Genomic DNA, 22,242 nt, shown 5'->3' with positions numbered 1-22,242 from the left:
CCGCGCGGCCAACCCTCTATAAGAGGGCCCTGGTCCTTCCTTTTATAGGCGCAAGGAGAGGATCCAGGTGTACAGTGGGGTGTAGCAGTGTGCTAACGTGTCTAGCGGAGGAGAGCTAGCGCCCTAAGTACATGCCATCGTGGCAGCCGGAGAGGTTTTGGCACCCGGTCCGTGTGGTGTCGTGGCTGTCGGAGGAGCGCTGGAGCCTGGCGGAAGGACAGCTGTCGGGGCTGTCAAGTCCTTGCTGACGTCCTCTTGCTTCCGTAAGGGGGCTGAGAGCCGTCATCGTCATAGAGCGTGCGGGGCGCCATCATTACTTGTCTGGCGGAGCAAGCCAGATGGGACGCCGGTCTTGTTCCCCGTAGCCTGAGTCAGCTTGGGGTAGGGTAATGATGGCACCTCCTGTTGACGTGGTCGGTCCGTGCCCTGGGTTGGGCGATGTGGAGGCTCCTCCGAGGTCGAGGTCGAGTCTGTCTTCCGAGGCCGAGGTCGAGTCCGAGCCCCTGGGTCGGGCGAGGCGAAGACCGTCGGCTGAGGCCAGGGCTGAGTCCGAGCCCTGGGGTCGGGCGAAGCGGAGTTCGTCGTCTTCCGGGGCTGAGCCCGAGTCCGAGCCCTGGGGTCGGGCGAAGCGGAGTTCGTCGTCTTCAGGGGCTGAGCCCGAGTCCGAGCCTTGGGGTCGGGCGAAGCGGAGTTCGTCGTCTTCAGGGGCTGAGCCCGAGTCCGAGCTCTGGGGTCGGGCGAAGCGGAGTTCGTCGTCTTCAGGGGCTGAGCCCGAGTCCAAGCCCTGGGGTCGGGTGAAGCGAAGTTTCCTATGGCGCCTGAGGCCGGGCCTGGCTGCTTGTCAGCCTCACTCTGTCGAGTGGCACAGCAGTCGGAGCGGCGCAGACGGCGCTGTCCTCTTGTCAGACCGGTCAGTGGAGCGGCGAAGTGACTACGGTCACTTCGGCTGTGTCGACTGGAGGGCGCGCGTCAGGATAAAGGTGTCAGGCCACCTTTGCATTAAATGCCCCTGCGATTTGGTCGGTTGGCGTGGCGGTTTGGCCAAGGTTGCTTCTTGGTGAAGGCTGGGCCTCGGACGAGCCGAAAGTATGTCCGTTGCTGGAGGGAGCCTCGGGCGAGACGTAAATCCTCCGGGGTCGGCTGCCCTTGCCCGAGGCTGGGCTCGGGCGAAGCGTGATCGGGTCCCTCGAATGGACCGATCCTTGACTTAGTCGCACCCATCAGGCCTTTGCAGCTTTGTGCTGATGAGGGTTACCAGCTGAGAATTAGGAGTCTTGAGGGTACCCCTAATTATGATCCCCGACATATATATATATATATATATATATATATATATATATATACATTCATGTTAAAATGTATCATAATAACACAATATACTAACAACTATTTGTATTACATCTGTTCTATATTCACAGACCAACCAACATTGATATTACTAATGCAGAAAACGACGATATCGACGAAGAAAACATAGAGGTATACACTTATAGACAATAACAATTATAGATAGTACTGCTTCACACTTTTATTTACATTTAACAAATACCATTACCTTCTTACCACTTCTTTATAAATAATTTTTACATATGCAGCATGATGCAATACTTGACAACCAGGGAAAAGGTCTAACAGCTACAATTGAATCTCCACCAAAAAGGTTATACCTTGTTATACAATATCCTACATGTATTATTTTCTATCTATTATAAAAGCATCATTCCATTTTTCTTTGGTAATTATTGCAACTACAAAACTAAACTTATCTAAAACTAAATTTCTTTCACACATATTTTTTGCCTAATATTTAACTTATCCAATATTTAATACCACATATACATGCAATGATGCAAATAGAAAATAGAATTTAGAATCAGATCGACGGGACATGACTAATATATATCGTGGATTGCGATGCCAAGAATTCTCTTGGCGTTTTGAGTGAATTGGATCCTGAAATTCCTGGAGTTAGTAGTCACTCTCATCCTCATTCAGTCGCTGCTGCATTATGGTCACAACTAGATTGATGTAGCTCTCTTATATATCTTATGCACTAGGAAACTCAATTTCTAAAACAATTTAGCAGAGATGTCGACAGCAGAGAGAACATGATGTGTGTTATTATGGATATCCATGCATGCATGTTCCCACATAGGAGGGTACATCTCTTTCTCTTCTGCTTACATAAACGAAGAAATTAAAATTCTTTGTTTCCCAACTATACAGGTCCAAGCATAGATCTCTTCATTCTGTCGATGCTGCATTATGGTCACAACTAGATTGATGTAGCTCTCTTATATATCTTATGCACTAGAAAACTCAATTTACAAGACAATTTAGGAGAGCCGTCGACAACAGAGAGAACATGATGTGTGTTATTATGGATATCCATGCATGCATGTTCCCACATAGGAGGGTACATCCCTTTCTCTTTTGCTTTCATAAACGAAGAAATTAAAATTCTTTGTTTCCCAACTATACAGGTTCAAGCATGGATCTCTGCGCATCAAAGAAAAGCCGGACACCAGATCTTCCAAGAACTGAAGATTTTCTCGGATTATTAGCAGCGTTTTAGGTTGTAGAATGCTCTACGTGTAATTATATATAACTGCTTAACTCTTCTGAAAATATTTCATGTAAATATAACAAGGTAACTTCAAATATTGCAACAAATATATTACCTTCTACTAGTGTTTACTTAACTATATTTTATTTTGTATAAATCTGTTGCGCGCGCGCAAAGCGCGCACCCGTTACTAGTATTAAAATCGATGACACTGGCTTTAGTTTTGCTCCCGTCTTAAATATATAGAAATGGTTATACAAAATATTGTTTTGAAATTTACATTATTTACAGATAAAAAATGGAGATAGTAGACTTTTGAATGACCCTCGTGAAGATGCTCTTATATACAGTCTACTCCAGCCTCCGGCCGGGCACCCAGCGTGCCTTTTCTTCTTCCATCACAGCCTAGTGTGCGCTCTCTCTCGTGGGCACGCTTGGGCGACCGTCGTCGCCGCCGCCACCGTCGCCGCCTACGATAGGTGGCCAGGTCTTCTTCGATCTCTCCGCCGGAGACGAGCACCATCAGGTACATCTTCCCCTTCACTTCCTGCTGTGCGAAACCGCACACCCAAACCCTAACTTACTTTTTGTATTCGGATCTGACCTATTTGCAAGTGTATATGCATGTATTATGGCTACTAACTTCGATTGCTTTGCGAAAATTACAGGGTATAGATGTGTACGTCAATGTCCTTTACCGGGTCCACCCCTGATTAGCAAATGGCTACGATTCTGGTATTGCGATGTGTCTAGGGCCTGCCCTGGCATGCTGACCTGAGCTGGGTAGCTGATCCATTTATCGTTAGACTGTCGCGATCTATGGTTTAGGGTAAAGTTGTACAGCTGATCAATCAATAGCTAGATCGATTGAGCCAATGTCTGCACCTGACGTTGTCGGTTTTACTAGTTGCCATAATGGTGGAGCTAGAAGTTGCTTTGTTATCTAGAGAATAGGCTTGATAGTAGCCTGTGAGTGATGTATTATGCAATGAAGCAATGTGGCATGTTTGAGGTTCGTAGTTATCAGTTTCCAGTTATTATGTGGATTATGCTACATTTGTCGTCATGTTGATTTTGTCTCGTTAGTCTATGTGAAGTGATGACATACACGTGTGACGTATGACTGATTCTTTTAAAACCATACCTTTTTCCTTGTGGGTCTTCAATGATTTCTTGTTTACGTATTGCCAATAATGAACTGACTTTTTCTTAAGAACTGTTTTGCGTGAAAAACTATGTATTTTGTTGAAGAGTCATTTTCTTTTTGACTAGCAAGTTCTGATCAGATAGGTGAGAAGTGCCACCTGTTGCTACTCTGTTAATGAAATAGTCATGAGGACGTAGGGGTGTGAGGGAAGGTGTTGTTTGTTTCGTGTTCTTCACTTAGTTACAGATGTGCAATATATTAGCACACCAAGTTTCTGAGTTGCAGATCATTCGTAAAAGTTTATTTGTTTACGTTTGATTAGCTCATGCCATTGTTTTACACAAGTATGAGAATGAAATGGGCAAATCTACTAACTTATTATACACCTACAACAGGAAATAAAAGTTCACTTGGTATAATTTGTATTGTAATAAACACTATTTTGACGAACCAATTTGACATGTCATTAGACCTGTTACTATTACTGGCGAAGCCACCACCATCCATCCTTTTATCTTTAGTCCTTTCGTTGGATGATTAGTCACACAGACATGAATTAATAATCTACATTGATTTTATTATCGTGGCTTTTATATCTATGCATGCTTATTAAGGCGGTAAGGTGAGGCGTGGTGGCCCACCCTATTCCAGTTGCCTAGGAGAATCAGGTGCGCGGCGAGGTGACACCATACACATACTCTCACCTACATCAGAGCAGGACAAACATCAGGGCCGGATCTATATAGTAATTAGACAGTGTGGCCGCACCCATACAAAAATGAAAAACAGTGATTATGACCAATATTTTACCATATTCGCACCCTCATGATAAAAATCTACACACCCACAAGCCAAGCGCACCCCCTCGAATTTGCTATAGCTTAGCCCCTGACATACATTGATACATATACCTTTTTGCTGCCGGTTTTAGAGCCTATGCACAAGCAGCCACCACGCACTAGCTAGAGCACAAGCAGAATACCATATCAAAGAAATATATCCAAATCTGAGTCCAGGAACCAAGCAAGCATAAATATATTTCAGACTTTTGAACAGAGGAAGGAAAGGGGAAGAAGAGAAGAGGAAGGGATTGCGATGGAGAGCAAAGGAGGGGAGATGAGGGTACTTGTGAACTGACGTGAAGGGTCCTGGGCTACAGACAGGGTATCGAGCAGAGGAAGGACACACTAAGACACTAAGTCCATGTAGAAGTGGAAGCAGTCATTAATCGACGAGGTAGACCAATAGAGGTCAGAGGTTCGGATTGGTGGGTGGAGGTTGGACATCAGAGGCTGATGGAGCAGAGGTTGGGGGCAACGTATCAGTGGTGGTCATGGAGTCACAGTAAGAGCTGTGAATCGGTGGAGCGGAAGGGGCGGGAGTGGCTGGATGAGGCAGGACTTGCCTCTGGATTACAGGTGCCGCCGCCACCATCTTCTCTTCCCTTTTCTCCTCTCTTTCTCTCCCCTTCTCCCAATTAGCGAGCTGCAGGGATGCTGTGCGTTCTCTTGGGAGGTATAGGGCTATAGGCGCATGATTTCCCATCCACACGCTTAGCTCTCTCTAGTTTTCCCCATGTGCATAGCTCTGCGAACTTTTCCCTGCACGTGCAGCTGCTTTTTTGCTCATGCGGCGTTGGTGCCATACCTTGGTGACGACTTTTACACGTGAGTCAACGTCATACACAGGGAGGTTACTATTGGCATGGCACTTTGATTGGAAAGCACCTAGATGCCTAGGCAATGCCTTAATAACCATGTATCTATGCTCTAGCCTACCCAACTTGCTTGGAACTAATGCTCTGTTTGGTTGCTTCTTGCTTGTCTTAGGAACTAGCCATGCGAGGCCTAAGTCAGCCCAGTCCTGAGGCCTGGCCTGGTTGGAGCAAGCATTTTGCTCAGTGGTTGGTTTGCCTACAGAGATTAGCCCGTATTACAAACGTTGTGTTTGATTGTCTAGCTTGTATTGGATATGTTGGTGACTGGTGAGTCTATTTGGATCACGTATGCTTCAGACCAGAACCACAATCTCTTTGTTTCTCTCTATTCATTTCCACAATTCTGCAGCGCAAGATTCTCACAGAAGGATTCCAAGTGAACTAATTGTTTTGCAGCAGCAGTAAAACTTAAGTGACAGAATTCACAACTGATGGTAGCACCAATCAACTCAGATTGGATCATCCAACATGGAATTGAATATGATTTGATATCAGAAACTAGTAAACCACCTGTCAATTCAGTGCATATCTCAGGTTCTAAAAACTAATTAGCAGAAGCAATCTAATCTGCTCAGTTAAGTACACTTGCTTGCAGCAAATCACTAAATTTCCAATGATTCTGATGTCTGATAGTGGGAGAACCTGAGCTTGGTTCAAGCCGCGGACCTGTGTCATGGGGCGTGGCAGGTTGGTGGCAGCGAGGAAGAGCTCAAATCCTTTTTGGTCCTGCTGACACCGTGAAGTTGCATTTTATGAGCCTGTCCATGCCCTAATCCAGGCAACCTAACATACCCTAAAAGGCCTTGTTGTATCCATGCTCCATTGAATTGAACCTCATTTGTTTCAATTATATTTCCCTGTACTTAATACAAGTTGTGTTCCCTTTTTATTTGGCGTGGGATGTGAAGGGGGCTTGGAAGGTTTAAAACCCAGCAAAACTAGTAATAAAAATTGAAACTACCAAGTCCAAATCATGGTGCACCTGGGAGATCTTACGATGAAATCTTCATTAACTGATTTCCTGGAACTGGATGAGAGGTACTCTACTTGAGATCTTATGAAAAGAAAAAAAGATATCCTTGAACCGAGATACAGCTGCATGAATACGTAACACGTGTCGGCACATACTTGTAGTAGTTTTGCAATAGAATACACTAGGAGTCATGGTTTTTAGAGCGGTAAGGCGGTCCAAGGCGTTGGACCACCGCCTGGACGCCTAGGCGGCGCCTAGGCGAGGTAGGCGGGCAAGGCGCCTAGGCGTTAGACCACAACCCGGACGCCTAGGCGACGCCTTAAGAACAGTAGTAGGAGTAAGGTGACTTTAGTAGCAAATCTTCTCTGAAGGTTTCTCAGGTCAAATGTTTTGGCTCATGTTGGGTTTCAAATCCAGACTACCCCAACTTGCTTACGACTGAAAGGCTTTGTTGTTGTTGTTTTCGTGTTATGATTGAAAGTATTGACATTTTTGGTCTTATATTTTGACCATGCATCATCATCTAGGTTTTTGTGGAGTGACTGTTGCTGAGAAGAGACCAATGATGCAATCTCGTGATGTTGATAAATATTTGAACAAAGCTGACAACATTAACCATGTGCTCATGAACTCTGGCGACATTTCTAAAATTGGTGGTCACTGCCTGCATGGTACACATGGTTTGGGGACTCGGCTAGATTCTGATGCTCAGAGGTATGTTCTATTGTAATTAATAGGAGTTTGAAACCGTTGAGCAAAATATCTGGCTATTGTATTCTTTGAATGGCCTTGTTTTTTTCCTGTTATACATACTTAAAACGACCAGATCTGTACCTATTAACTTATTCGTTTCATAACAAATATCGAGTAGCTCATCCCCTGGAGAAAATATGAACAACAAAATCAGAAGGCCCATCGAAATATGTACCTTTGATGCTCAAGGTCGGTGCAAGAAAGGAAAGAGTTGCATCTCTCTTCATGAAAGGGAGGGATTTGGTTCTGCAAAGACTGGTCTGCTCGCACCAGCTGGTTCTGGAAATCATAGAGGTATGAGCTTCCTAACTAGGGCAATCTGTGAGCAACAACTTGCTATAACAGAGCCAACTTCTTATTGCTCCCTGCTGTGCATAGGTTCTGAAGGAGGTTCTCAAGTACAACATATATCTGACTTGAAAGTGCATCAGTTCAAGGATTCAGAGGGTTTGTCAAAAGATGAAATGTGTCGGAATCTTATTTATGCATTTGGCAAAGATAATCAGATGTCGGTACATCTTGCTGGTAAACACAGCTCTCCCATTCCTGGGGTTTCACAAAGGATGCCCGTCAGCATTGGTCATTCATTGGCTCAGAATCCATTAGTTCATGAGAAGAACAACAAACGTTTCATGGGACACCATATTGATGTGGCTGCTGAAAACTATTTGGATGCTGGAGGTACCTATCCAAGATTAGATGGAGGTATTTTTCAGTTTGACATAGACAAGGAAAGCAGTGTTAGTGATTCCCATGTCTCAAGAACTTACCTTTCAGATTATCCATATAAATCATTTGGCTTGTCTATTTCATCTGATCCTCTCCAGCTCAGTGAGAAGCTGTCAGCATATGGTGGAGTGACAAATACTATTCCTAACATACATCAGAAAGAACATCACTCATGCCATGCTTCATACAGCTCACATAGCTTAACAGGATCCAGAAATCCTTGCTTTGCTACCTCTGAACATACTTTCGGTAGCCCATCTCTTCTAGCAACTTCTCATCTGGGAATACAGTCCCATCATCTGTTCACATCTGATATTGAGAAGGCTGATCTCCATAGATGCCTTGATGTTGGAAAGGGCTATGGTACTTCTAGTTCTGGACCCGCATTGCTTGTGAGCAGTAAACCTGAACCTTCTATGACGCCAGTTGGGCCCCACTCTCCAATTAAGAATGAGGTCTGGGAAACATCAGTGCCTTTTGTACCTTCTTTTAGTTTTCCTGATAGCACAACAGCTTCAGAAAGTCAATATGATCCATTTGTTGACTATGTTGAACCTCCTAAAGTTGGGAATACAAATAATCTCAAGCCCTCCACTATATCCTGCAACATTACAAGTCAGCATACAGATCAGTACGCAGTTACTGATAAATCCTTGAATTGCAATGACAAATTGACCAGGAATATAACTGCCAAAGGATCAAATGAACCTGCTTACTTTATTGCTCCTGATAGAGGATGCAGCTCTAGCCTGGATGATACTATCAAGGTGAAAGCTTGTGACAGAAAAAAGGATGCAGTTGATTACAATGAGAAAACAAGGGATTTCCGTTTTCATTTGGCAGAACATATAAAGGAGTTGGTCAAACCAATATGGAAAAAAGGTAATCTGAGTAAAGATGCTCATAAACTGGTAGTGAGAAAATCTGTCGAGAAGGTTGTGGACTCCATTGAGCCAAATCAAGTACCAACTACTGAAGAGTTGATTACGAAGTACATAGCCACATGTGGACCAAAGATAGAAAAACTTGTGAAGGTAAATATCTTGCACTTCCAGTCGATTGCAAGCAATCAGCTCACATTATTTACTTCTGTCTGTTCAATCACAGGCATATGTTGATAGGCACAGTACATGTCATCCAACCATCAAATACAGCAGCTCTGAGATGGGAGCTTGAGCTTAATGGTGATGACAGCTTGAACCTTCTGTCCTACCAATCTGGTTAACCTTCATTTGTAGGCCCAACAAGTTAATATTGGTATGGCAGTCGTTTCAAATAATATGTTTTGTAGCTTGAACCTGGTTGGTTTTGCAGACTTCAGTCTGAACTCCCTTAAGAGTAACTGGAGATGGTAGATTTTTAGTTTATGTTTGCATGTTAAATGTGATGTCATCTAATGCAGCTAAGAACAAGCTTAACTGCATGTATGGTTATTGGTTATCGAATGTGTGTTAAACAACAATGCATACTCTTTTCTCCTCTTGTGCTTGATGTATTGTCCTGCCCCTTTTGTTTTGTATTTTGTATAAGTTGAGAAGTTCTCTTTTATTTAGTGTTATAGTGTTTGAATAGAAGACACGTTCGTAAAGTGTGCCTACATAACATAATTTATAGTCAACTATAGTTTACTAGATGTTATATAGTTCAACACCGTGGCAAGAAAAAGATTAGTAGGGCTACAAGGCCATATTATTCATTTTCTTATTAGATGTGCACTAAAATACAATATCAAAACAGAGGAAGATGGGGGTAGAATAGCTTAATATCAAATATCAAACTAAAAAAGCAAGGGATGACCAATACTTTGACAAGGGGCAATATTGCAAGTGAGGATGTAAAGAGATACGACCTAGCCACATGATAACCTAGTTTCTAGACAGAGAGTGAACATAGATTAGTAATAAACATTCTACCTCATTGTGGAACCCTACACAACATATGATTGTGACGTTTACGGTATAGGCCCTTATCATGTCATGATGAAGCTTTTGTTGGATGGATGGAATGTTTTCAAGTCGGACGACTTGCTGGTCGTTCTGGCTGTCCGACTTGGGCGATTAATCATGATTGGTCCAAACCATTTTGGACGATTAATCGCGACTAATCGCGATTAATAGGATGACCTGAAAACATTGGATGGATGTTGACACGATATTGACTAAGTACTTGAAAGTTGAAACGTCTTGATGCTGGACATGCCTCTACCTTCTTGATAGAGGGCCACCACCATGGCATTTTGGACGATTAATCGCGATTAATCGGACGACTTGAAAACATTGGATGGATGTTGACACGATATTGACTAAGTACTTGAAAGTTGAAACTTCTTGATGCTGGACATGCCTCTACCTTCTTGATAGAGGGCCACCACCATGGGCATTTTTCTCTATGGCCAATGGATGTTCCGTTGTTTTAACTTTAACTCCATCGAATGTGTCATTGTTTAACTCTTTGTATTACCATTGCATAAGTTTATTTGGTTGCTCCTTTTTTTTTCCTTCCACTTTGCCTTCGCTTGGGTTTGGTTATCGATGGTCCTATCCTTATTGAGTAGCTAGACCTTTCTCTCTAGCTTGCCAAACTTGTGACAATTTTTTCTTGAACAAGCGTGAAATGTGTGTCATTGCATTAAGAAAGTTTGTTACAACCAGTTAGTTTTCCAAATTAGATTTATTCTAGTGTTTAATAAAAAAGACCACAACCCATGACACTATCAAGGCATCAGAGGCGAGTTAGCCTACATCTGTAATGAGGGGGAGTCATTCTTGAAGATGACAAAAAATGACTACAACCCATGGTACTAGCAATGCTTTGTAGGTGAACATCTTACATCCTCTGTAAGGGAGGAGCCATTCTTGAAGATGACATTGGTCTGATGGTTCCAAATTGTTGAGACACCAAGAACCACTCAAATTTCCTTATGCATGGCCGTTGCAATATGTTTCTTCCCATCATGCTGATCAATTCTAGAATGATGAGGGAGTTGTATCCCTTGTGCATGTCTATACCTAATATCAAAGTATAGAACATTTCCATGCTCCTTCACTCCCTCGTGTCATAGACACAGTGAAGAGTTTAATCTAAAGACAAATTGGAAGATGTTACATTTGCATGGCGTGCCACCCCTGTGGTTGCTACGAGTAAGAGTAGCGTGTGTAGACATGGTGTTGAGTTTGATCCCAAGACGAATTAGCGCGCATGATACAATCGATAATCTCCATGCCTCCCGTGCTTATACGAGTTAAAGCATTGTGCATCTAAGCATGATTAGAGTCTGATTCTTTGAAGAATTGGAGCACATGTCATAATCGTCGAATAAATCTCTGAGTCACCAGTCATTCAGGTACCTTTAGTTCACAATTGTACATCTCGTTGCAACGTACGAGCATGTATGTGTGTATATAATATTGCAATATGTAGTGTTCCCCTAGTCTACCACTCTCTTGTGCTTGTGCGAGTTAGAGCAACATGAGTCCTAGGGCAGAGTACGATCCCAAGACGTATTCGAACACAAGACGAAATCAAGTTGAGCATGTCTAGGTATGGCGCTCTGTTAGATTAAACAGTGAATTGAAAAGCATGATGTTGAGGAGGTCTTCGACCAAAGGTCCCTACTAACAAGGATCATTGTTTAAGCTTTTTCTCATGATAAAGATCTATATAAAAGTCAAAAGATAAGGAAGCTTCAGACAAAGATTGAAGCCGAGGCTTCGGATGTGTTGCAAAGCCAAAGGAAGGATAAACAAGTTTTGGTGCCTCCGATATGGTTTGCCAGTGAAGGGAGCCGAAGGTGATCTCCAAGAGAAGAAAAGTCATACACTACACGTCAAGGGTGTAAAATGACGGAATTGTATCCCCTCAATCGTGAAGGGATGCTATGTAATAGGGAGGGCTGAATTGTAATTTCATATGTATAAAGGTGTGCCGGTCTGGCCCTAAAAATAAATGAAAAATACTACTGCTACGGGTGTCGGTTATTTTGTAACCTTGTGCCTGTAGCACCTTAGTCCCGGGAAAGAGTTTTCGAAGGTAATTCATTATCGAAGCTCATATGCTTGGTCCTTCGCCTGTGTGTATTGTGATATAATACCTGAAGTGATTCATTCATGTTTCATGATGTTAACACCCTTCTCTCCTTTGGCTCCTTCGGAGAGAAGGGATAAGCAAAATTGCTTAATTTCAGTATTTATAATTGGACCCTGAAGTTTTGAATTTTCACCTCTTCATACATGTTAGGGACATGAAACAAAGCTTTGTTTCGTCCTGTCTCTCTTTCGGAAGGGTCTCAAACATATGACATGATCCTTGAATATATCTCCAAGTCGTAAGGTGATCACATCATATGTATGTGCAAACATCCAATCCCAAGACGAATTGGAGCACATGACATTATTGAAAATTCTATATGCCTCTTTTGCATGTACAAGTTAAAGCAACATTCATCCAAGCACGATACAAAGTTCGATTCCTTGACAAATCAAAACACATGACACAATCGTTCAATAAGTCTCTGAGTCACAAGTTCTCCAAGTGACTATGCAACAAGCTATGCCCCTGTTTGTTTCGGCTTTTCGCAGCTTCTAGCCACCAAAAGCTGCTGCGGACTGCCAAACACTCAGCTTTTCAGCCAGCTTCTATAAAATTCGTTTGAGTAAAAACCATTCAAAATTAACATAAACATATAATCGGTTGAGTCGTCGCAATCGTAATAATCCGTCACTTTATAGATCCTGAGCCCCATGGATAACTTTATCTTCCTCCACACGTAATCGTAATGATACTCAAATTCTCTACAAAGCGAGATCCTCCCCACAACTAGATTCTCGGAAAAGCTGGTCAGAAAAAGCTGAACCAAACAAACCCAATATGTCTCGTAGCAACGCACAAGCATGATTGCTCGTATAATATCACAAAGCGTTTCATGGTCTACCACGCTTGTGCATGTGCAAGTTAGAGTATCATGGGTCTAGGCATGAGCGGAGTCCAATCCCGAGACATATTTGAACACATTATGCAATCAAGCATCGCACGCCCATGCATAACACTCACTTAGATTCCTAGACGAATTGGAACGCATGACACAATCTTTTCTCCAAGCCACAAGGTGGCTGCATGATAAGGTATATGTCCCATTGCAACGTTGGGCATGTTTGCTAGCTAATCACAATGCACCCTTCGACGATATCCCTCTAGCTCGCTTAAACTTCTGTTAGCTCTTGCGGCCGATGGGTGAAGAGCTTGTGTCAAAACTCTCTTGCAAAGACACATGGTACAAGCAAGTCTTGGATGTCTTCATGTTCGGAAAGTGGGCATTGGTTCAAGACACAAACATGTGATCATCGCTTTGTTTTTCCAAATTGGTCACACTTGATATACTTCTTTCAGCAATAAAATTGTCCAAGGAGATTTCTTTACTTCTAGTTCATCGTTGTGTGATTGGTGGCATCAAACAACTCTTAATTTTATAAGATTTTTTTTGCTAAACCATCATCTGCCTACTACCAAATAAATTAGTTTTGGTTCTCCTATAGGGTACAATGGTATTCCAATGAAAATTGAAGCCTATCTTAGGTTGTCCACTTATCCATGCTAGCCATCCAAGTCTTTTCTTGATCTCGATGCATGTAAAAGTTAATGACATGTGAACAACCTTTTTTAGTGGGGGAAGAACATGTGGTCTTTGGTGTGCCATCCACATTAGTAGATGCTTCGTACAAGGTGGTTGGTTCCATGGTTGCATTCCTTCTTCTGCCTTCTTGCTTCTCTATGTAGACTCAAGCTTGGTTTCCTTGAGGATCAAGGACTCATGATGACATAACATTTGGATGTACTATCGTATTTTGAAGGCAAAACCTAGGAGGGTTTCAATGAATTGACTCCATGATCACGAGGACATGTCATCTTAACATTTCTTGACTTTGAGGGAATCACACCTTGAGGATCACGAAGGTACGGTCCTCTATGGTCTCCTAGAGATAGGCCTTCGTGATCCTAGGAGCGTACCTTTGGATCATGAGGATCGTATCTTAACATTTCTTGACACCTTGGGAAACCTAGGAGTGTTTTTAGTGAAAGGGCCTCTAGTCTAGTGATTAAGGGCTTCCGAGTAGGACCTCCAAGTCCTGGGCTCGACCCCCCCCCCCCCCCCCCCCCGGGGGGCGATTTTTCAGGCTTGGTTAAAAAGAATCCCCTCGTTGTGCCCCATCAGCTCTCGGGTTACGATGTCCTATGCGCCACCCTCTGGTTGGGCCGTTGCAGAGTGGACGGTTGGCGCTGGGCCATTAGTGATAGGGGACTAGGGTTTGGGGATTTTCTCGTCCGAGACATCTGTTTCCGTCTCTTCTTAATATAATACCGGGAGGGCGGTCTTTCCCTCCCCGACCAAGTTGTTTGCATGCATTTTTTCGTAAAGAACTTCAATTGCATTGGGTTTGACGATGCGGTAGGATAGATGAGTTTCATGTCTATCTTGGAGTTAGGGTTTAAATGGCATCAACATTGAACTTGTACGAATTATTCCGTGTTTGCTCCAATGTCAATAAATGGTTTATTTGGAGTTTTAATTAATGGAGTGCTTGTTTGGAGCTCATATTGTTAGCTCTTGCTCATCTAAAGTTCTAAACCACTAAAATAATCCTCCTGGTTCATATTATTAGCTCTTGCTCATCATAATCACCACAATGGTGTACTTGCTTGAAGTTTCCAATGTCAATAAGTTTTGCTCTCGTTTTCTTTTTTGCAATTAGTTGGGTAATTTCGGTGCCAATTTTTGTCTTTGTCAAGCCAGCCCCTGGGTACATATTGATGATACCTCATAAAAATCGGCCACCCAAATGTATATTCCTTAATATCATATTGCAAAAAAAAACTAAATTCGCTATTCTTCCCAGTTTAAAATCTTAATGTTGCAAAATGACTATATGCTAGAGAATAGAACTGTATTGCGAATGAATGCATGTTTATGATAACTAGAAGCATATAAATGAATATTTTGGATTTCATGGGCAAGAAAAAGCATACATATTGGCTTTCTAAGGAAACAACTTCTAAATTCATACTTCCTGAAAGTTCCACATCTTTCCATAGAGTAAATTTTGCATGTGTCCTGTGGCCCCCCCCCCTCTACCCTTTAATTTGCTTAATGATTTCCTATCTGGGGCCATTTAATGTACTTTGTTTTTTTCTGCTCCAAAAAGGAAATAACGCCAGTGATTGTATTGAACAGCCATTAGATCATGCCTTCTCACATTTCAGTTACTTCCCTATCAATACTGATTGTGCCATGCCATTCATAACTCAACAGCTTATCTGTCATTGTTTTGAATACGGGACAGGAATTTTTTTACTTGTGAGAGCCGCAAGCTCTGCAGGATCCCAGCATTTCCACGTTAGCAAAAAGAACTTTTACCATTAAATACTAGATTTACGGTGCCTCGCATTGGCTGAGGGTTCCACACTATCATGCCTACTGCATACTGCCTATGCAGTGTGGTTCATGTGGCAACAAATTGCTTTGTGGGTTTACGGACAAATCCGCTTGCCTATGTAGTGTGATTCAGGTGGCAAAAAATTGCTTTGTGGGTTCGTCGTCAAACTTGCTTGCCTATGTCATATATAGATAAAAAATGAGTATTTTCTGGACTGTAGTATCATCTTTTGCATGTTATTAATCATCATTTATTTAACTGATTAGTTTGTATTAATGTGTTCTGGAAACAGTTCATACAAACATGTATGTCCATGACTTCTTGAGGCAAGTAGTCAGCGAAGTTCCAGATATTGGTGCATCTGATGTTATTGCTGATGATAAGCTTGGCAAAGGACGTATATCTATCCTGTAGTTGATAAGGTTCTTACATGTCAAAATAATCTTCTACGAAGTGTTAATAAATGCTGAATTGTCATCAGGAAAGCTGGAGATGGAAGCGAGGAGGAATTAAAGAGGACAATAAACGTAAGTCACTATTATCCATAACTCCATGTTTTTGTGAACGGGTCCTTAACTCCATGTGGATGTTCCATATTTCACAATTCTCATGCATCTTTAATAATAATTTGGTGGAAAAGTATCCAATTTGACCCCCAAAGTTTCACTGCTGAACTTTCAGATCAGCCATTTCAACCTCATAACTTTCTCTTCTTCTAACTCAAACCTGTCCTTCCTCCCATATGGCATGCTACATTGCGCGCCTTGTCACCCATGGACATCCATTGCTATTTCATCACACATGAAATATCAATTTTGTCCTTGTTCTGCTCAGTTTCTAAGGGAATGGCTACCCAATAATATCTCAATCCAGTCAACTATGCACATTCTTACCGAGAAATTTGGAACTGTGTCATTATGAAACATGGGCTCCACCAAATTGCCATCAAATGAGTGGGTTTCACTTAGGTGCCATTAAAATGATGGCGTACACGCTATAATGCCTTTTGGCTATTTAACAAAAACTGAAATAGCTTTAATTTAATTATAGGAGATGATCTGACTAGTTTGCCCCTCTCTGCCTTTTCACGGTCTTCTCTTTCTGTCCTGGTGACCGCCTCCATTCTTTCCCTGTGACCATGCACTTTTTCTCTTTTTCTTTCCAGCGTTGTACTCAACGTTATCCTGCAAGCATAAAACATGTGAATTCACGAGAGCATACGGCGTGAGGAGCGAAAAAAATCTCAAGGTCACCTACATGTAGTTGCACATTGCCTAGCTATGGATACTTCACGTCTGGACACAGGAGGATACACGCAGGAGATCCGTTTTTTCCCCAACCAGTGACAAGATCTGCGGGAACGTGGATGGCCACGCAGACACAGGCTGCTCTCCTAGGATGAAATGCGGCAGGCCGGACTGCTCGCTCCCGCTGCTGTCGTTGGAGCTGCACACCACCGGTCATGGGGGAAGAAGCGTGGTCACCAGAAGGGAAAGAGAAGGCCATTGAAAACCAGAGAGGGCCAAAACAGTCATATCATCTCCTATAAGCTATAACTAAATTAAAGTCATTTCAGTTTTTGTTAAATAGCCAAAAGACATTATAACGCTTATGTCATTGTTTATAATGGCACCTGAGCGAAACCCACCCATTTAATGGCAATCCTGCGAAGCCCACATTTCATGATGGCACAATTCCAAATTTCTCATTCTTACCTACTTTTTTACCTTTTACCCTTTTTTGTTCCTTTTTACTGTTATCTTTACTTTCTCTTCCGATGCTCTTGCTTTTTTTGTTGGATTGTCGATAATTCTACTCACTTATTACATAATCTATCCATAGATAACCTTTTATAGCTGCCGGGGGCGTCGATTAATCATGGGCTGTAGATTGCAGTGTACATTCCTTTATGGCAGTTAGTTCTCCACAGGGGGCTTTCCATCTTGGGTTTGCCCCCTCTTGCTTCCAAATTAGGCCTTGGTATTGGAGCAAAATAAGGGTAAAAGGAACGTCTTTTCCATGATGACCCAACAAAGGATGACAACTTTGAGGCTGATTAGGCATGTTGTACCGAGGTTATGTTGGAGCAAAAGAAAAAGGAAACCTAAATGACTAGATTGGTCAGTTTGAAAGTTTCAAGGATGGACAAAGTGGTCTTATTCGACTAATAATAATTTAAAGTGGCAGGCCTGATGCAGCGGTAGAGCCTACCGTCTGTAACCGGAAGGTCCCGGGTTCGAGCCCCAGCCTCTGCATATTATGCGGGTAACGCTTGGCGCTTAAAGATACCCTTCCCCAGACCCCGCACAGTGCGGGAAGCCTACGACACTGGGTACGCCCTTTATCTGTCAGAACTTAATTTCCCTTTGTTATGTACCTTCCATATTTCACTTTTTATCTTTTTAACCGATAAATTTGTAGGGGAGACCCTTATAGTGGTATATATTAAATAAAAAGGAGGAACTGCACAATAAAGAAAGTATAGAAGCAAAAGCAGACAGAAGGAAAAAAGAAAATAAAGAAGCAATTATAAAGAACAAGCCATAAGGAAATTGCCAAGCGAACGTCCGAGTTCATTCTAAGCATCTGGAGCTTCAACCTGCTACTGAAGCAAAACCTTTAAGACGTAAAGGATGGAACAAAATCTCTGAATATAACAACATTCCTCTGCTTCCAAATCTCCCAGGCCGTAATAGCTAGAATTTCCATGAAGAACTTTTTCGTGAATTGATCCCTCGCTGATATGATCATTTCAAAGAAATTCAAACAATGATCCCTGTGAATACCAACGTGATTCCAGCAGGCTGTACTGAATGGACATTCAAATAAAACATGATAGGTGCCTAGGTGGTTTCCTCACAATTAATGTCCCAAAGCACATAGGTTAATCATCATTTGTAACTTTACACCTCGTTTTTTGAAGAATATTTTTTGAGTTGATTCTGTCTCTATAGGTCAGCCAAATGGACACCTTGATCTTTTTACTCACTTTAGACTTCCAGATCCACATGAAAGGAGGTGGGCAAATGGATTGGAAGTTTAGTCTGTAGACCTTGCTTGAACGGAAATTGCTGTTTCCTCAAGAATAGATCCATTTGTCCTTGCCATGCATGTTGTTTTGAACTGAAATAATTGTCTCATAGAACTTGAGATATTCTTCAGTGGCTTCCATAGAAAGAGGTGCATGAAAATTTTCTTGGAAGTCCATGTTGCCCAGAAACTGAGCAAGAAAGCAGTTTTTCTTTTTGACAAACGAGCATAGACATATGAAATCCGATTTGAAAAGAGAGTTATTCCAGACAACATCCCATAGTAAAAAAAAGGTTTCTCATCACCTGCCATCAGCATAGCAATACCTCTATAGTAATCTCCCAGTCTAAAAATATCTTTCCACTAGAACGAGTCTCTTTCAGAGGAGCAATGAGGAATCTGCCATGAGTTATAGCGAGTATTCCAGATAGGGAACTTCTAATCGATCATAAAACTTATGAAGATGTTTCATTAGCAAAGCAATATTCTGTATTTTTAAGGTTAATAACCCCAGACCACCCTTGTCCTTGGGGGTGGTAACCTTATCCCAAGAAATCATTGGCTTACTATTTGCATTAATATCATTCTCTTTCCATAAACAATCTCTTCTGGCTCTATCAATAGAGTTGATGACTAAGCTGGAAGCTTGATTGTGCACATGGTGTATGTAGGAAGCGTAGAAAATGTGGAATTTACTATAGTCAGTCTCCAAGCCATTGATAGCCACATGCTGGTCATAATTGGTCTTCTTTCTATTTTACTCAACAGAGGTAAGAAATCCTTAATTCTGGGCTTAATAATCCCCATTTGTAGACTGAGATATGTAAAGGGAATAGAGCCAACTTGGCAACCAAAGACTAGCCAATTGAGCTGTTTTGGTGGCTTCCAGATTGATGGGTAAGAGGCATGATTTGCTATAATTCACCTTGAGCATGGTAGTGTTTGTGAATGAGCGAAGAATTTCTTTCAGACAAAACATATGCTCAATAGGAAGGGATAAAACCCTAAGATGGGTAGCCTTACTAATGATGTATTGGAGAAGCTCAGTTGCAATCACAAAGAGCAAGGGAGATAAAGGATCCCCCTGCCTAACACCTCTTTTGCAAAGAATTTTTTTTCCCAGAAACACCATTTAAAAGAACAGTAGAGGATTCAGAATTTAAGGTTGAACTGACCCAACGAATCCACCTGACGGGAAAACCCAACTGATTGAGTATAGCAATAATGACACTATGCTCCACTGTATTAAAAGCTTTATCAAAATTTGAGAACAACCACTTCCTTTCTAGAAAGATGGCACTGATGTAAGTATTCATAGCACCAAGCAAGACACAATCCTGTATGGTTCTGTTTTTAATAAAATCATATTGATTTTTGTGCACAATTCGTTGAATCACAGGCTTCAGCCTATTCACCAATAGCTTTGTGATTAATTTGATGGCTATACTGAGAAGAGAGATTGGCCTAAAATCATTCACCCTAACAGGGTTGTTCACCTTTGGGATGAGAGCGATGAAAGAGGTGTTAATTCCATCCAGATTAATGTTACCATCATAAAAATCATGACAAAGTTTATAAAAATCAATTTTGATGATGTGTCTCAGAAACTTTCCATTAAATCCATTAAGGACTGGAGCTTTGTCAAAAGGCATGTTTTGAACAATTTTATCAATCTCCTTATGGCTATGATAATCCCGTTTTCTATTGAGCCTAAGGTCCCTTTTGGTTTGAGGTCCCTTTTGAACAATGTTAAGAGGCATTTTGGTCTTCTTATAAGTCATTTAATGCGTTTTGAATATTTTTAGTCCCTAAAACTAAACAGGGTTGGGACTAAACTTTAGTCCATAGACTAAAGGAACCAAACAGGCCCTATGACTTTTGAGCTCTTTTTGCTGATTAAGTTTCTTGTGTGCAGAAAGCAGAAAACCATACAGGCAATGACAGGTTGTGCGAGGGGTTGTGTACTTGTGTGAGAGGCTGCCGCGGACGTGTGGAACTTAGCGGGTGTTGTCATAGTTCATAAACAATTCGTGGAGAACCAATCTAGCAAGCTAGTAGCCTAAAAGTGGAGATAGCCGATGAGGTCTTAAGATGCAACTGAAGCAAAAGAGGCTACTACATCAAGGAGCAGTTCAACCACTCATTTGATGGCATAGTCCATTTGATGAGGTCTTAGATGCAACTGAACCCACTCCAAGGGGTTTGCTCAGGAACATTGACTTGAATTTAGATCCAACTGATGAAGAAGATGAGATTACAGTGCCACCCCAAGCCCAGTCGATCCAGCGACTAGTTCCGTTGCAGCCACTGCGGGACCATCTGTTGCACTTTCTGGGTGCTTGGGAACTGCCTGACATGAACAATATGGAGATGGGCCCTGTCCAGTTTGCTTTGTAAAAAAAATACAGATTGGAGAGAATGGGTATTATGACAATCAAGACTAGCTCTGCCCTTATAGCTTTCAGAGTGGATAAGTAGGATAGCAGGACAGTTGTAGGTTCATCTTAACTCTTTAGAGATTCTCATGTATCATGTGTATCATAGCCGCCAAAGCTGCAGATGCAGCTTATAATGTGCCAGAGGTTTAAGGTTGGCTGGCTAGTTGACTGTAACGTTCCGAAGCTAGATTCGCTCAACACGTAGTGCTTTGGCATGTAGTACCAGTTGTACTTGTACACTCCTGTCTCCAGTTGCTCTCCAGTTTAATGTTAATTATATGCTTATGCTTCATTGGATAGTTGAGGAAGATCTTGCTGGATGCATGTATGGCAAATAAAAAGCAAGAAAGAGTTTCAGATTACTTATCACAGCTCATTCCATGACAGGAGTCAATATTTTCATATATGATAGACCTGGTAAAGAGGCTGGTTTATTCATCATATTATTATACTTTTCCGGTGAGATGTATTTCGGGCATGTTTGGTTTGATGACTAAGTCGCCATATTTTGTCTAACTTTTCTGCCCAAGATTAGTTCTTCAATTCAGACGACTAACCTTAGGCAAAGTGTGACACGGTTAGCCACGAACCAAACAAGCCCTTCATGTCCAACAGCTAAATTCTTTCGCTGTTGTGCTCCGGCCTCCAGCGAAAAGATTGCGAGCCTTCAGGGATAACGCGTCATCATACTGGGAGATGATACCTTTATTTCCTGAAACATGGTTATCCAAGCACAAGGAAAAAGTTCCAGCAGTGATTGCGACTCGCCAGCTCAAGGTTTTGCAAATCTATTTCGGTCGTATTCCCTCTTTTTATTTGTGTGCGCGCTACACCTGTGAAAGAACTTGTACCTCATGTCAGGTGACTGCGGAATCCAAGATGGGATCGATGCTTCTACAGCTGCTTGAAGTTGTTCCACACCGCCCCCACCTTGGCCTTGCACAGCTTCTTTCCGCTGCCGGCATCCACCTCGACAGTAAAATGCATGGTCCTGGCATCACGTTCTGCACATATATTATACATGGGATGCATCAGTGGTGGCTCCAACGATATCAACTAGGTTTATGCAGAGTGACATGTCTTTCGGTCTTGCTGTTGTGCTCCGTGACCGTGACTGAAGCACGCGAGCTCAATGGCCTCGAGGTCGCTCTCACACCCAGTGGGTGCGTTTTGGACGTCGTCCACCATCCCACAGGCCGTTCTCGTCTCGGCCATGGCTGCTGGAGCCTGTGGAGAGGGAGAAAAGCTGTGCAGAGGGAGAAAGAGGAAGCTGCGGCGAGACGAGACAGACGACGACAGACACTCCTGAGTCCTGCTTGTAGTAGTAGAGCACCAACAACGGGCTATTGCATACCATCAATGGGCAGGTCTCCTAATCTAGAAGTGAATTTACTTTCTGCCAATTCTTCCATTATCTGCTATTGCATAGCTTTTTCATTACTTCACTTCATTCTAGCTAAGG

General features: G+C 42.3%; 1 protein-coding gene across 21 annotated transcripts; it reads left to right on the top strand.

Moving 5' to 3' along the window:
* Nucleotides 1-2,896: 2,896 nt before the first annotated feature.
* On the top strand, nucleotides 2,897-21,142 carry LOC100281752 (zinc finger C-x8-C-x5-C-x3-H type family protein). 21 transcript variants are annotated; one of them, XR_004849963.1, is made up of 9 exons: nucleotides 2,897-3,092; nucleotides 3,235-5,697; nucleotides 6,931-7,117; nucleotides 7,275-7,450; nucleotides 7,535-8,919; nucleotides 8,993-9,142; nucleotides 15,794-15,839; nucleotides 19,014-19,112; nucleotides 20,258-21,142. XR_004849963.1 is itself a non-coding variant. In XM_035959588.1 (6 exons), the coding sequence occupies exons 2-6, from the start codon at nucleotides 5,685-5,687 to the stop codon at nucleotides 9,059-9,061; spliced, it is 1,830 nt and encodes a 609-aa protein (XP_035815481.1). In that variant the 5' UTR covers nucleotides 2,897-3,092; nucleotides 3,235-5,684; the 3' UTR covers nucleotides 9,062-10,945. The 21 variants fall into 21 exon arrangements, 2 of the variants coding, with proteins under 2 accessions (XP_035815481.1, NP_001148144.1); XR_004849959.1 differs by lacking the exon at nucleotides 19,014-19,112 and adding an exon at nucleotides 17,500-17,644; XR_004849960.1 differs by lacking the exon at nucleotides 19,014-19,112 and adding an exon at nucleotides 17,494-17,644.
* The last annotated feature ends 1,100 nt before the right edge of the window (nucleotides 21,143-22,242 follow it).

Source organism: Zea mays, chromosome 6 (genome assembly GCF_902167145.1).
Source record: "Zea mays cultivar B73 chromosome 6, Zm-B73-REFERENCE-NAM-5.0, whole genome shotgun sequence".
Taxonomy (NCBI): Eukaryota; Viridiplantae; Streptophyta; class Magnoliopsida; order Poales; family Poaceae; genus Zea; species Zea mays.
Note: the sequence above shows the minus strand (reverse complement) of the source record. Positions and strands in the feature narration are given on the sequence as shown.

Excerpts from the sequence above, each read along its gene's own strand:
- LOC100281752 (XM_035959588.1), top strand. Across the intron at positions 7,451-7,534 it reads TGGTTCTGGAAATCATAGAG|GTTCTGAAGGAGGTTCTCAA; the intron begins GTATGAGCTTCC and ends TGCTGTGCATAG. Across the intron at positions 8,920-8,992 it reads AGATAGAAAAACTTGTGAAG|GCATATGTTGATAGGCACAG; the intron begins GTAAATATCTTG and ends GTTCAATCACAG.